Raw genomic sequence first — 16,312 nt, forward strand, 5'->3', positions numbered from 1 at the left:
TCAAGGTGTTGCTAGGAACCAAAAATCTCTTCATCTCTTCTTCAAAACTGAAACATCAAAACAAATGTGAGTTCATACCCCCTATTTTCGATTTTTACTTGGTTTTTGGGGGAGAATACATGTCTTATGTGTAGATCTATGTGTATATGCATGATTATGTGTGTTTTCTTGAACCATTTGGTGATTTTGTGTTGTTTACTTCATAAAACTAAAAATATGTTAAGAACATGCAGTTTGTCCCTTGGATCTTCATAAAAACCTTGAGAAAAATATGTGTTATCACATATAATAGATGTAAACTAGTAGATCTGGGATTTGTACACTTTAAATAGCAAAAATGAGTGTTGTGTTCTAAGATCTATAGATTAAACTCATAAAACAGCCATTGACACAAAAGTTTTGGTCCAATCTCGAACTGTTTTGACCCTCTTAACAGAAGTATTTTTCAAAACTGTTTTACATGTATAAAGTTCAGATTTATACCTTTAAAATGACTACTCTCACGTTTTTATACGATTTTTCTACAATTTTTGGTGAATTTTACAAAACTGTCTATCATATTTGAAATAATTTCGAACCAGCCTGTGAATGTGAGCAATTTCACACTTGTTAGAAACCATAAAAAATTATGAAAAAAATTGTGAACAAATTAGACAAAATTTCCAAACTTCTAAAATTTACGGATCCAAATATCGACTTACGGTGATTTTTCTACGAATTTTCCAACAACTAGGTCAGAAAAGCCCAAAACCAGAAAAATGTGTGTTTTCACAAAAATCAAGCCAAAAATGATATTTTTAACAAAAATGGGTTTAAAATGTTATTTTTACCACAAACTAGTCATCAACACAAGTTTTTAACAAAATGGAGACTATAGTGTTACTTACAAAAATTGGGCCTTAATTGTAAATTTTTGGCTTATTGGGCCAAGAACGTCATTTTTACAAAAAATGAGCTTTTTATATCAACTTTATAAATAATCAAGCTAAAATAAACAAAACAATAGAAAATGGGTTAAAAACGATATTCACATCCTTATTGGGCCTGGAAATAATATACATGTTTAAGTGGGGCTTAGTGTGCTTTTACATATATATTGGGCTTAGGATAGATATTCATATTCCTTTGAGCCTGGAAATAATAGACACGTATAGTGGACCTTAGTGGTCCACTTACATGTTTATTGGGCCTGGGAATGAGTTTTATATGTGTTCTTCTTTCTTTTGCTATTTTAGTGAATACTTGAACCAAAACCAATGATAACTAACAAACAGATTATTTTGATCATTTTCAAGATTATTGGGCCTTAGTGGCCCATTTTTATGTGTGATAGGTCTTGTATACTATTTATATGTTATTTGGGCCTCATTGACCCATTAACATGTGCGACGGACCTTGGATACTATTTGTGTGCTATTTGGGCCTGTAAATACCTTACATGTGAAATGGGCCTTAATTGTCCTTTCATATATATATATATATATATATATATATATATATATATATATATATATATATATATATATATATATATATATATATATATATATATATATATATATATATATATATATATATATTTCGGGCCCATGTTATATAATTTCATTCCAAGTTGGGCCTTTAAATGATTTACATGTTTAGCGATGCCTCAGTGATTAACTTACATGGTTCATTGGGCCTGGAATGAGATTATACCTTTCTTCGCGTAAATTCGATTAAGGATCTAGTGAGTTTTGTCGGTTGGCACCTATTAAGTGTACGATCGTAGCCTGTAGTTATAACCAGAGTCTCTAGGAGGGAGAACGAGGATTTGTGTATAGATCTATATGGGGATGACACCCCATACCTGAGTTGTTCGCTACAGTTAGACTAACTCAGTATAGGGTGACGAAAACCTTATAATCAAAAATCAAAACCGGCGCCCAACAACGCCAAGACAGGCGAAATTGTTTAGTATGGTTATGACGACTCACTTAGAGGAATTAACGTTATGAAGTTTAGGGAAGACCCTTCTCTTTTCTATTGCATCACTCGGAAATATTCTCGTACTGGTACTCAACCTCGGGGGTTGGTATGGCAGCTTTCTCTTTTACAGACAACATCAGGTTGTCTGGGAACATTCTCTTTACATGCTCTTTACATTCTCTCTACATTCTCTTTACCCTTTTAGTCAAATAAACAAAAACATACATGCATTAATACAAGATCTGACACAAACATACTAAACAGCTTGCATAAAATATCAGATTTTTTGGTGGTTTCAAAGTTATACAAATCATTTTCACAAACATGCTTATGAAGTCACCAACATTTTTATGTTGATTGTTTTCAAAATAACTTGTATTCTCAGGAAACCGTTGAAGCAGGATGAACGAAACAAACTAATGGATATTGTGTTATATTTTGTTTCATCATACTCTTACTATTTTGGCATGTAATATTCAAATACAATACTCGATGTAAACAATGAATGTTGTTATATTACATGGATGATGATGATGTTATGTTTCAATTATATTCACTGTAATGATATTTCAAGATGAAGTCACGCACAAGCCCTCGGACGTTTCCGCCGTCTGGTTCGGGGGTGTGACATGGAATCATTTCACAATTGAATCCTCCTAGAACACCACAACTTAATGGTGTATATGAGAGGCGTAATCAAACCTTACTAGATATGGTTCGTTCCATGATGATTCAAGCTTCTCTTCTTATTCATTTTTGGTGGTATGCCTTAGAGACAACTGTCTATATCATGAATCTTGTTCCAATAAAGAAGGTTGCCAAAACACATCATGAGATGTGGACATGGAAAGCTCCCTCGATCGCACATATCAAGATTTGGGGTTGTGAAGTTCTCAGAAGACAAGAGACGCACGAAAAACTTGAACCCAGACCCGAGAAGTGTTATTTCATTGGCTACCTACAGAAGTCCTTTATATACTTGTTCTACATACCTAGTGAGAACGTGTTCTTCATTGCTCGAAGAAGAGTCTTTCGCGAGAGAGAGCTCATATTCAAAGAGGACAATGGGAGTGTTATTGATCTTGAAGAAATTCAAGATTCATCAAATGAAGGAACATCAGAAAACACTAGCACTCAACATGAAGAAGAAATTGTTGATCCAGTTGACAATTCATTACCCCTTCGTCGTTCCAGTAGGGTTAGCATGCCACTTGATTTCTATGGTTTCTATGTTACTATAGATGGTGACACGTTTGTCAGTGATCATACACTGGTAAATTTGGATGAACCAACTAACTATAAGGAAGCAATGACAGGCCCTGAAGCTGCTAAGTGGAAGGAGGAAATGGACAGTGAGATTCAATCCATGTATGATAACCAAATATGGAACTTGGTTGATCATGTACCTAGTCGAAAGACAGTCGGGTGCAAATAGACCTTCAAGAAGAAGACTGACATGGATGGGAAGGTACATGTAACACTCTAAAAATCACATAAATTTAAATTTTTAAAAACAACCCATTACCCATACTTGTTTACAAGAAAATCCATTGTTTCAAAAGTAATTTCATATCAGAGTGTCCCAAAATCCAATATCATGAAAATAGGAAGATGTGCACGATAAAGCATTCACTTTCCCATGATCCTATGAAGTACTTGAAATAATAAACTGAAATTATAAGCCAAATCTTAACGAGTTCCCCCAAAGTACCATCACACAACATAGGAAACAAAAGCATGCAAATATGAGCTTGTAGCCTGACTGGATCGCCTCGTAGGGCCTACAACATATCTGGACCACTCTACGGGCCTTCGGCATGACAGGACCGCCTCATAGGGCCAACAGCCTATCCGGACCGCCCAGGGTGTCTTGGCCTTCAGCACAAAGTAGGACCGCCTCAACCCAACCACATTATATCGACATATGTAACAAACAAACATAAGCACAAAACCAACAAAACTAACAAATACAAATAACCATACAGGTCTACTAATCAGTCATATACAAGCATAACACCATCCTATAATCAAGATACATAATCTAGTGGGTCGGCATTGGTGCCTTCAACCCACGAGTATAGGGAGCAGTGTTGTAAATATCGGCATAGGCGGCCGCCTAGGCGCTAGGCGGTCTGCAACTGATTACGATTAGTGGTGCTTGGTTACCAATTATGATATTCAATTTGAATCACAATTCAACAATTGGATTCGTTATGCTATAAGTTGTAATGTTGAAGTGTATGGATTATATGTACGTCGTACGGATTCCGAACTTAAGTTGTTTGATCAAAATTTTTCACCAGTTCATGCTTTACTGAGTTGAGATTGTGGAATTGCATGTGTGATCCAACTGAGGCGATTACTTGGAAAAATCCTAGGTATTTACGTATTGCGTATGCGAGATTAGATGAATGAGTATAAAATATCAGGTTCTAATTTTTGTTATGGTTGTGGTTGTAGCTTCTTTCTCATTTGAAAGCTAAAGGATTCTCTTTCCCATCAAATATCAAGTTTCTACATCCTAGTTATCATTGGTCTGATAGATACAGTTGAAAGCAAAGATTGGTGATGCTTTGGATTTATGCTAATTACGTATTTTCATATCTTTTTCTATTTGTTTTTGTAAGGTTTTGATTGAGTCGTTTCATGTGTTGTTGTTTATATTTTTAGCTAGTTGTTACTCCAAAGCATCAATTGTAGTTTAGAAGCTTTGTTGTTGTTTGTAATCTTTCTACTTGTACAAGTTATCAGATGTAACGTCCCAAAAATCCGTACCAAAAATTTTATTTAAATCATTACCAAAGCCATATTCATAAAAACATATCATAAGTCATAACATGAATTCAGAGTATCATTTCCAAAACATATTTTCATTATCAGAGTAAAACATCCAAGGCTGACTAATCAATGATGTGTGCCATGCGATCACCCCGATCTCTTCCCTCCGCTACCAGAAGTACCTGAAACCAAAACTGAAAATCGTAAGCACGAAGCTTAGTGAGTTCCCCAACCTACCACATATCCTGCATAAACACATACAACACATACTGGGCCACGCCCGCTATTTCGGGCCTCGCCCGCTACCTCGGGCCTCGCCCACTACAACGGCCCCGCCGCTCTAGGTCCCGCCTGGCTTCGAGCCCCGCTCGGATACAGATCTGTTTCATTTAGGCCTCGCCCGCTAAAATATACTAGCACATAAACATATCACAACACATAAGCTAAACATATACTAATGGACCCTGTCCTAAGGCCTCGCCTATCTTGGGCCTCGCCCTTGTCCTGCTATTGATGAGTCATGGAACCCCATCCATGCTCCTACTGATAGTGAGACACGGGCTCAACCCATACTCACTCTTTCCCTAACTTGGGCCTCGCCCTAGTTCTGCTGCTAATGAGATGTGGAACACCGTCCACACTCTGCTATTGGTGAGATACGGGACCTCGCCCACACTCACCTCCCTACCAGGCACATACAAGTATCACACAGACAACACGTATACTCTATCATGCAAACCATTCCTTGGGCACCCCCTGCTATCAATGGACCTTGGTCCTAATTATCATACTGGCATACCGTGCCTGGGACTAACCCCTGGGTCTTCCTACTCATATCTGCATGGGTCGGCATTGTGGGCTTAGACCCATTCACACAAAGGGAAACTCACCTGCACTGCAGAACTTGCTAATAACCCTCTTGCTGCTGCCGACAATTCTCTGAACCGCTGCTCCACTAGCTCTTCGAGCTACCAATATTAATACATATAACACTTAGATCTAAACAGAACTCTAGAAGCCAACTAAGTCCATTATTGACAAAGTCAAAGTCCTGGTCAAAGTCAACCTTCCTGCCTGACCCTACTCGCCGAGTCAGCCTGACGACTCGTCGAGTTCATACGCTCAGAATCCTTTCATTCGCGACTCGACTCGCCGAGTCAGCCCCTGACTCGCTGAGTCTACCGATTTCCGAGTCCTGTCCTGACCAACTCACTGAGTCCCCACTCAACTCACTGATCCGAGTCTTAACTCGAAGGGTTTAGGGTTTCGCGACTTGACTCGCCGAGTCCAAGAACAGACTCGTCGAGTCCAAGGCAATCTTCAACAGACTCGCTGAGTTGTTCATCCAACTCGTCGAGTTCATCTCCATCTTCATACTACTCGCCGATTCCACTCGAAGGACTCGCCGAGTCTATTCAGTCCTTCATATATTCAGAGGCTTTTGAGTCATGCATGGACTCCAAACTGTAGATCCACTCTTCTAAAGGCTATTCCTCACGTTAAGTGGCAAACTTTACGTGTAGCTAAGGAGATTTAGGCTCAAAACACTATAAACTAGGGTTTAAGACAAATAGGCTTTACAATAAACCCATAGACTGATGCTTTATGATTCTAGGCCAAGATACACTTAGATCTGAAGTAGCAACTTCAGATATGGGCTTTTAACTCAAAATGGTTCTAAAAGCCCCAAATCTCATGTTAAAGGTTGATCTACATGCAAAAGAGTGAAAGTAGCGACTCATTACCTTCAAATGCTCTGGCAAATCCCACAAACTCTGGATCTACTGCCAATCCTTGAATCCCCAAATGGTTCCCTTCTTCCTTCAAATCACGCAAAATGGCAAGAAAGCTTGAATGTGCAACAATGGAGGCTTAGGGTTTCGTATTCTGGATAAGAGAGGCTATAAGGAACCCTAAGGGAGAGAATGAGACGCTTAAGTAGTGCACAAAGTCTCGGATTTAGGGTTTCCCTCTTCAGACCGGACTCGCCGAGTCCTCTTTGCCGACTCGCCGAGTCAATTACTTAATCGATCCCCCGGATCCCGCTCCGACTCGTCGAGTTCCTCCTTGGACTCGACGAGTTGACCCTTTGACTTAGGGTTTTCTTTCCTTTCTTGGCCTTTCTGATTTTGAGTGTTACATCAGAATTCTCTAGAGCAAAATGGAAAAATGTTTCTTGTGATGCTCTTCTCTATAACCAACATATAGATTGAACCTATTGTTATATACTGTTAAAGAGTTTTGGAGTTTGATCTTTATTAACCTTTGTGAAGTTGCAAAAGTTGTTAAATTCATACCCAATATCAAAAAGTTTATAATATACACTTTTCATTCACTAATGAGTCCTTTAAGGTTATATAACAAAGGTTCTAGCAATTTAATTTTTATTAATCATGGGTTCTATGTAAAGTTAAAATTTTGAGGATTGTTAACCATGTAGAGTTAATGGTTGATTCATCATTAAGAATGAAAACAAGTTCTACAATACTTAGCAAATATGATAAAAATTTACACTTATATACAATCTTTGATAGTTTTGGGATGTGACAATATGAAGACAGTTCATACAATGACTATATTTGAGAGAAGACAAACTATTAAGAAACTACCCATTGAATTTTATCTCCAAAATGAGAATCATAAGATATAAAAAATTATGCAAAAAGATATGTAACGAAGCATGATTCATTACAAGAACAATATTGATAATGAAAACAAAGAAATCATGTAGGAACCCTAACAAAGGGATGCCTAAAGCTTAAAAGAATACAAGACCATGTGAATTAAAAAGAAAACGAATACTAAAGTTCTATACTTTTTGAGCCATCTTTTTTTCACATATGATGCAACAGAGAGAAAAAAAGTTGTGAAATTTTAATTATTAGATAAAATTGTAGTTAATAAACATGTTTAAATATTTTTATGTACAATTACAAGTTAACTCTATACTTCAAAAAGTATATGACCATCTATAAATTTTGCATTTATTTTATTATTTTTTTATTATTGGATCAAAAAACTTTAAGGTTTACATAAATTGGTTTTGATTGTAACTGTTTGATTAGTTAAAAGTCAAATAATTGGTTTAATAGAAGCTGCAACAAAATCAATTTATAAATGACAATCTTTCTATAATTTTTTTTATTATAGATGATAAATATTTTTTTGTCATAGTTTTAGTTTAAATTTGCTAACAATATATATATATATATATATATATATATATTTCATTTTATCAATTAAATTTATTAAAAAATTTATATCATAAGAAATCTTATATATTGAGTTTTTTCCGGATTAAAACTCAATTTTACCTTTTTCCAGAAAAAAACATTACAATTTTTTTTCCGAAAAGCCAAAATAACCTTCAACTTTATATATTTTTCTGAAAAACCCCTCAACATTTTATTATTTTTTCCCAAAAGAAAATCCTCACACTTGACAAGATTTTTGGGGGAAAAGAAATGCTAAATCCAGAAATGGAAAAAAATACAAGTTTTTTTTAGAAAAATAATAAAATAAAGTTGAAACTTAATTCGGAAAAAACACCAATATTAACCTTTATTTTAAATAATCAAGATTTAACAAATGACAGAAAAAAGATTAGTTATGTGATTATTACAGTTTCATATAAATAGAAAGACATCCAAACATAATACCATACATGTTTTTTTTATTGTTAGTTATCAAATTTTAAGTATTTAATATATCAAACAACCAATATCTAAACGCACTTACAACACTTTATATCCTCTTCTAAAAAGAGAAAAAGTTTATACAATTACAAAAAAAAAAGTGTTGCTTAGTGAGACCTCGTATTTTAACATCATGACATTCAAAAAAGAAAACTATAAAAAAAAGGAAATAATTTTTTCTTTTGTCTTTTTCCAAAGGTTTGCAATGAGGGCTCTTTCAAAAGCCACCACCATGGTCGAGACTTTTAATGGCGAAAGGCCCATCTTTTGCGTTTGTCAAATACCATAAATCTCGGTTTGTAAAAAAGGATTGGCATCATTGCAATTTCAAGAATATAAAACACCCTTTTTTGAGTTTTTGTGGGGTGAAGCAAAGTAATAGTCATAGACTATTTGCTCACTTTCTCTCTCATCACCTCACGACATACCAAAAGAAAGAAGAGCTGTATTCACATGTAGTTGTTTGGCTGATGGGGTCTCTTTATGACCTGAAAATTTAATCAAAAAGGCTTTCTTTTTCCATTTCTCTAACTCGCCAAAAGAGGAAAACAAAATTTTCTCCTTTTTGTCACGCTCGCCGGAGGCCGGAGCTCAGAATGGCCGGTGATCAGGTACATACTACATCTTTCGTTACAACTCAGGACTTCTTGTGTGAATCCCCTTTCTTGTTTTCTGTAAATTTTGGGGAATTTAAAGGAAATCAAGAAAGAAATCGCGAACTCTCTTGTAGCATAAAGAATTGGGGTTAGGGTTTCTGACTTCTTTCGAGGAGTTCTTGCGTAAAAGTTACTTATTGGTTTGTGTAAATTGGGGAATTTCAAAGTAAATCAAGAAACAAAGCTCGAATTGTGTTGTAGCTTACAAAATTGGGATTAGGGTTTCCGCTTCTGTAATCTTTGAGTTGATTATGTCGAGTTAGGGCAAAGATTCATAATCTGGAGTTGTTCTAGGGGTTCAATTAGGGTTTCAAAGGTCTATAATACGGAACTTTCTATTTGAAGTTGTGTTAATGTTAAGCTTATTCTTGCTAGATCAGTGCTATATTATATGATTTAGATTTGTTTCTGAACTTCAAATTCTTTTCGACGAGTTTTTTTCTCATTTCTTGAGCTGATCTGGTATTCGTATACCATTGTGGCTCATTAATCGCAATGTAAAAGATAATCATTTCGGATGTTTTTCCATATACAAACAATTGAAAATAATAGCTTCATTTGTGTTTTTCATACACTTTTTTTTGGTACATATGCTTCAATACCCTAATTCCCTAAAGTAGGAAAAGGAAAAGTAGTAACACTATACTAATTCTGTTCATACAAAATCTTCATCTCAAGATTTCTATTTTGGCATTTTTTTCTCCATAAATCATATCCTAAACTTTTCATCCAACAAAATTTCTTTATAAATTATATTCAGGAAATGTCTGCCCCAGTTATCGATGGGAACGAAGCAGCAGCTGGTCACATCATATCAACTACAATCGGAGGCAAAAATGGAGAACCAAAGCAGGTACACATACACCGCCTTTTTCTAAAATCCAAGGGTAGTTTCGTAATTTTACTTACACCTATCTCAATAATAAGCTTTTCACAACAAATTATTACGAATTTGACTTCATGCAGACCGTTAGTTACATGGCGGAGCGCGTTGTAGGGACCGGATCATTCGGAACCGTTTTCCAGGTATCCATTTCTTTTAATAAAACAAAATTTCAAAAAAAAAAAAAAAAGAAAAAGAAAAAACATTCAAGGTCAAATTTTTAAAAAAGTTAGAACTTAATTACGAAAACCTCATTTCGTAGACTTTCTCACTCGGTCAGATTCAGACTGTTTGATACCACACAGACTTAGAAGGCTTTGACTCGATCAGATCTGACTCAATCAGCAACTATCAAACAGTCTCGAAGTCATTATTTTTGTATAACTTTTTGTTTTGTTTTAGGCAAAATGCATAGAAAGTGGAGAAACGGTTGCGATAAAAAAAGTATTGCAAGACAAAAGATACAAGAATCGTGAGTTGCAATTAATGCGTGCAATGGAGCATCCTAACCTTGTTACATTAAAGCATTGTTTCTATTCGACTACAAGCAAAGAAGAGCTTTTTTTAAACCTTGTTATGGAATATGTCCCCGAGACAATTTCTAGGGTTTTAAAGCATTATAATGATCTACGCCAAAATATGCCTCTCGTTTATGTGAAACTTTATACGTATCAAGTGAGTTTGTTTTTTAAGGGGTTTTTTTTGTTACTTTTTTGTTTTGCGGGGACTGATAGTGAATGTTTGTTTTTTTTAGATATTTAGGGGGCTTGCGTACATGCATACGGTTGCAGGAGTATGCCATCGGGACTTGAAACCTCAAAATGTTTTGGTGTGTGAATTTGTCTTTGTGAAAGTTTTCTTTTTTTGGTTTTATTTTATTTAATTTCTTAGGGTTAATTTTTTTTTTCAGGTTGATCCTTTTACTCATCAAGTCAAGATTTGTGATTTCGGAAGTGCAAAAATGCTAGTACGTTCTTAATCCCATTCAATTCACTTTTGAAATGTTAAAATGACCATTTTGCCCTTTTATTATTCTGAAAGCTAATAAATCGAAACCAATGTATAACTTCAATGGTGTGATTTTTCTTTCTAAAAGTTAAAATGCTATATAGTAAACAAATCAGTGAAATTATGATTGTTTCCATATCATATTTCTTATTTTGACAATATATATTTTTCTTTCTAAAAGTTAAAATGCTATATATTTAACTTAACCATGGTTAGGTGAGGGGAGAAGCAAATATTTCATACATTTGCTCACGTTTCTATCGAGCACCAGAACTGATTTTTGGTGCTACTGAATACACAACCTCCATTGATATTTGGTCAGCTGGTTGCATTCTTGCTGAACTTCTTCTTGGACAGGTTTACATTTTTTTTTTAAAAAAAAAAGTAACAAATCTTATAAAATTTTCCATCCGAAAAGGAAAAAAAAACATTATTGTACATCTTCACGTATTAATTTTGACATTTTTCGCATTTGTAGCCTCTATTTCCAGGAGAAAATGCTGTTGACCAGCTTGTAGAGATCATCAAGGTGTGATTTTATTCTTGTTGACTTAAAAATTCAAAGTGTTATTTTATAGTTTTTTAAGGTTTATATATAAAAAATTTATTAGGTTTTGGGTACACCAACTCGAGAAGAAATCAGATGCATGAATCCAAACTACAATGATTTTCGGTTTCCTCAAATAAAAGCTCACCCATGGCACAAAGTATGATCTTTTTATTTTTTTATATTTTCTGGTGTTCATCTTTCTAAAAAAAGTAAATTTGTTTTTTTAAAGGTTTTCCATAAACGGATGCCTCCAGAAGCAATTGACCTTGCATCTCGACTCCTACAATACTCCCCAAGTCTTCGCTGCAATGCTGTAAGTTCCTTTATATATATATATATATATATATATATATATATATATATATATATATATATATATATATATATATATATAATGATGTATGTATGATTTTATGGGCAGCTTGAAGCTATGGCACATCCGTTCTTTGATGAGATAAGACAACCAAATGCTCACTTACCAAATGGTCGACCATTGCCTCCTCTTTTTAACTTCAAACAAGAGGTAAACCATGTTTAATTAACTCTTTGGATAAATGATGTTAAATAAATATTTTGAGGAAAAAAAATGACACTACACTTGGGAAAATGGAAAGAAAACTTAAATAATGGCAAATTTGTAAAAAGGTAGGAGGACTTAATGAGCAAAATATCCTTCTTTCCTTGACAATCTATTCTTTCTAACATTATGTCAAAAAAGAAAACATCTAGCTAAATATCCATTTTTTAACGTAATGTAACTTTTAAATCATATATATATATATATATATATATATATATATATATATATATATATATATATATATATATATATATATATATATATATATATTTTTATGGTGGTTTACTAAATGGTATTTTTTTATGGGTCCAGTTGTCAGGAGCATCTGTAGAGCTTGTCAACAGGTTGATTCCTGAACATGTGAGGAGGCAAATGAATTTACAATTTCCACAGCCTTCAGGGTAAAGATCATGTCATATTATGAGGAAAGCTGATTTACAGGATTTGTGAAGATGGGCATAAAGGTCTTTTTACACAAGGGTAAAGTTTGAAGCCCAAAGAACCAAAGTTTATATAGCTAGAAATACATGGAGACGAGAAGTGAAAGGTGTGGAGTTTTGGTTGTTTCTTGCTTGCCAATATTGGGAGGCATTATATACCCCACTCATTTTGTAGGCATACAATAACAATACTATTATCACTATGTTTTTTTTTTTTTTTGTTTTTTTGTTTTTTTTTTTTTTTAAAACTTGTTATGTAAATACCTCCAGAAACTGTAGGTGCTGTTTGTTTTCAATTTAATTGACTTAATGAAGTCAGGTAAACTATATATGAGTGTTTCTTTTCTATATGAGGAACACCACCCCTGCCTTGTGATGTGATGAGTGGTATGCCACCAACACCACCGTCTCTGACCACCTTATACCACCACCTCCTCCATCATTTTCCCAACCATCAATTTTCTCAATCAATATTATTTTTTGCCATTGTCACCACTTTTGGATTATATCATCACTTACAACTAAAAAATTAGATTAAGTTAGAACCTAAAACTAAATAGGACCAAAACCCTAAATATTCAAATTAAAATCCAAACCTAAAAAGAATCATCGAACAATGTTTTCTCTCTTCTTGTTACTCTTTGATTGTGGCGATGAAGATGATGACATGATCTAAAGAAGTTGTATTTTTTGTTTGTAGGTATAGGGGGAAGGAAAGAAAAATGACAATTTAAAGAGACAATTGCCTTTAAGCATCACCATTGTCATGTTAACCAACAAACCTTCTAATCAGATGAATTCTCCTGTTTATTAGTTTTTTTTTTTTTTTTTAGAGTTTACACATTTGAAATGCACAAAAATAACATTAGGTACCATTTAAAACAAAATGAAAATAGTTTGTTTTCTAATAATGACATTATCTTTAACATTTTAGTCACTATTTTCCATATAATCTTCTCTTCTAATAAAAGACCTTAAACTTGTTATTTGTCATCTTTTTAAACATCTAACGTGCAACATGTCATTCTTTTGGACCCTCTACGTTATGTTTTCCTACTTATATATTTTCCTTTTCAATCAGATATTTCAAAATCCAAAAAAACAGAAATTTATTTTCAAAAATTTCAATCAAATCTTACCCCAAATATCTCCCTAAATTTCGATCCCTTGAATCTCTCTATAGTTTAATTTCAAAATCTCTAGCTTCATTTGGTTGTAAAATCTATAAAACCTACCTTCTTGCAATCTCCATTTAGATTGCTGCAATATTTGATGCGAACCAAACAGCCAGTTGCCTAAGGCCGCCCTACCTTTAATACGCTTCATGTTCAATGGACCTACGTTACCATCTATGACCCTTCTTCATCCTTTGTTATTTCTTTGAGATGAATCCAACATTGAAATTCTAAGGGGGTGTTTGAGATTACTTTTTAAGTCCAAAAGTTCTTTTGAAGAAGCAAAAGCCAAAAGTTGTTTTTAAAAAATGTTTAGGTAGTATTTTTTTATTTTTGAGTGTGATTTAGCTTTAAAAGTTCAAAAGTTACAAAAAGTCACAATTTCATGACTTTTGAAAACCCACTATTTTCTTCTTTACAAAAAGTTATTTTGAAAAGAACTTTTTCATCTTCCAAATATTTTTTTAACTTTTTAGAAAAGTTAAAAGGCAAAAGTCATTTAAAAAGTATTCCCGAACACCCTCTAAATTTGAAACACTCTCATCTTTTCTCTCTTTCAGAATCGTATCCATATTTTTATTCTTGGGTGCATCAATTGATACTGTATTTCATTTGCAATATTGGTAGAGGTAGATTTTTGAAGAAAAAAAATATATGAGTTCGATTTCTTCTATAAATTAACCTATATTCTATGAAGAGAGGCAATCATATGGTTTAAGGTCTGAGGTCTCAGATCATCTTTACCAAGTGTGACTAATCTGTTTTTTTTTTTTTTTTTTTTTTTTTTTTTTCTTATTTAGCTCGGAGGTAGCACGCACCAACACAAACTGCAGCCACCTTCTTTCTTTGGACCCCCTCTGTAATCAACTTTTTATTTTCTTAAATAGGTTTTTTTTCATGGATCCGGTTCTATATCATGCTTTCACAATCGGGTATCTCCTCTTTCTTAACCTCTGGATTATTAGAAGTTTGAAAAATATTGAGTTTTGCAAGGAATAGACATGGAGAAATGGGGAGTTTAGAAATAAGGAAGCAACGTATGGAGAAATGGAAATTTACTTTCATGTATATCGGTCATTGGCTCAGTTGACTTTTTTTTTCCTAAATTAAGTTCTTTTTTGTGATAAATGTGGGAATTCTTTAACATTAGAGTGGTTGTTTAGCCTTAGTTAATTACTCAAATTATGGAACTAATCATGACTTATTTACCTAAAAATCCTATGTTTCAAAGATGTTGTTTCAGTATAATATACTTGATTGTATAGAGTCGGAATTATGATGCCTTTACCCTAGATGCTTAATTGTTTATTCTACAATGGTTTTCTGAAATGCAACGTCAAAATAAGTATGGTAAGATGTTAGTATTTCTACACCATCGAATCACCTTTTCATTGTTTGTTCTACAAGAGCTCTCGTAAACACATACTACAATAAATTTTAAAGTTTTTGTCATATTGCTATGTAAAATCGAATATCCTTTAATGTTTATTCTGTTACCGCTTTACATCGGTAAATCTGAAAAAAAAAAAAAGAAATTGAATGCCAAAAAATGGTTGTTTTAATGTATCTTTTTGTCTTGCCGATTTCAGGTACCGATTCACATGAGATTTCTAAAAATTCTTTTGAATTAGTTATTTATTTTGCTACCGCTTCACATGAGATTTCTAAAAATGGAGTTAGTTAAAAGTACTTTTTCATCTAAATGTGTTCTTTTAACCGAATACAAGATAGATGGAGAACGAGATGTAGAAAAAGTAAAGAGGAGGTAATGAAGTATTGAAGACTAATGTACTCTATCATTAGAGTTGAGAAAAAATTATTAGTATTAAATGACAGGGGGTGGAGAAAGAAGAAAAATAACAAAATACTAATAGGAGGTTCAGGCCACGTTTGTAGAGATGGACCATATATGACATAGTATTCAAACTCAAGAATAACCGTGGGAAATGTTCTAAATATGGACCAATATTGGAATTTTTTATAAACATTAGGGACCATTTTGTAATTTACTCATTTTTGTTAGCTTAAGAAGAATTTGTACAAAAGAGGACTACCCATTGCTCAAAAGTAAACTACTATAAAAAAAACAAATATCTCGTATTTGATCACTCTACTATTAATACCGTAATTCTTATTTAAATTTCTTTTTAGAAATGGTTTCTTTTACCTATTACAATAATTTCTCTTGGGCGTATGTAAGCATGATATATAAGCCCTTTCTTGAAGCTTCCATGTTGCTGTTTAATGGTGATCACTGTATCAAAAATCAAAGTTACAAGAGCATTCTGCTGAATTAGGCCTTTTAAGTTTTAAAGTGAAAGAAACTCTTCTCTCATGTCGGTGTTACAGGCATTCAATTAAAACTCTTATGGTTGATTTGTTTCATTTTTTCAAATACACATTTAGCTGGAAGCTCCCCTAAATCAACCCACCTGTAAATCCTACATCCATCTAACAATCCTATTTATTGTTAACCCAACAATAACATGCTACTTTTATTTTTAAGTAGAAAATATCATGATACTTTCATTTAAATGAAAAATATGCACGATAGTTTTATTTTTAAGCCTACAACAATATGT

The 16,312-nt window shown here is 33.6% G+C and overlaps 1 protein-coding gene across 1 annotated transcript; it reads left to right on the forward strand.

Moving 5' to 3' along the window:
* The first annotated feature begins 8,796 nt into the window (after positions 1-8,796).
* LOC111880707 (shaggy-related protein kinase eta) lies at positions 8,797-12,884 on the forward strand. The gene is made up of 12 exons (XM_023877128.3): positions 8,797-9,049; positions 9,855-9,947; positions 10,061-10,120; positions 10,380-10,652; positions 10,732-10,806; positions 10,888-10,944; positions 11,202-11,342; positions 11,464-11,514; positions 11,597-11,692; positions 11,765-11,848; positions 11,957-12,058; positions 12,428-12,884. The coding sequence occupies exons 1-12, from the start codon at positions 9,035-9,037 to the stop codon at positions 12,518-12,520; spliced, it is 1,140 nt and encodes a 379-aa protein (XP_023732896.1). The 5' UTR covers positions 8,797-9,034; the 3' UTR covers positions 12,521-12,884.
* The last annotated feature ends 3,428 nt before the right edge of the window (positions 12,885-16,312 follow it).

Source organism: Lactuca sativa, chromosome 7 (genome assembly GCF_002870075.4).
Source record: "Lactuca sativa cultivar Salinas chromosome 7, Lsat_Salinas_v11, whole genome shotgun sequence".
In the NCBI taxonomy this organism is placed as follows: Eukaryota; Viridiplantae; Streptophyta; class Magnoliopsida; order Asterales; family Asteraceae; genus Lactuca; species Lactuca sativa.

What these genes read in the sequence shown, in the direction of transcription:
- LOC111880707 (XM_023877128.3), top strand. An exon ending in TGAAACCTCAAAATGTTTTG is followed by an intron (nt 10,807 to 10,887) that starts GTGTGTGAATTT and finishes TTTTTTTTTCAG; the next exon opens with GTTGATCCTTTTACTCATCA. An exon ending in CAAGTCTTCGCTGCAATGCT is followed by an intron (nt 11,849 to 11,956) that starts GTAAGTTCCTTT and finishes TTTTATGGGCAG; the next exon opens with CTTGAAGCTATGGCACATCC.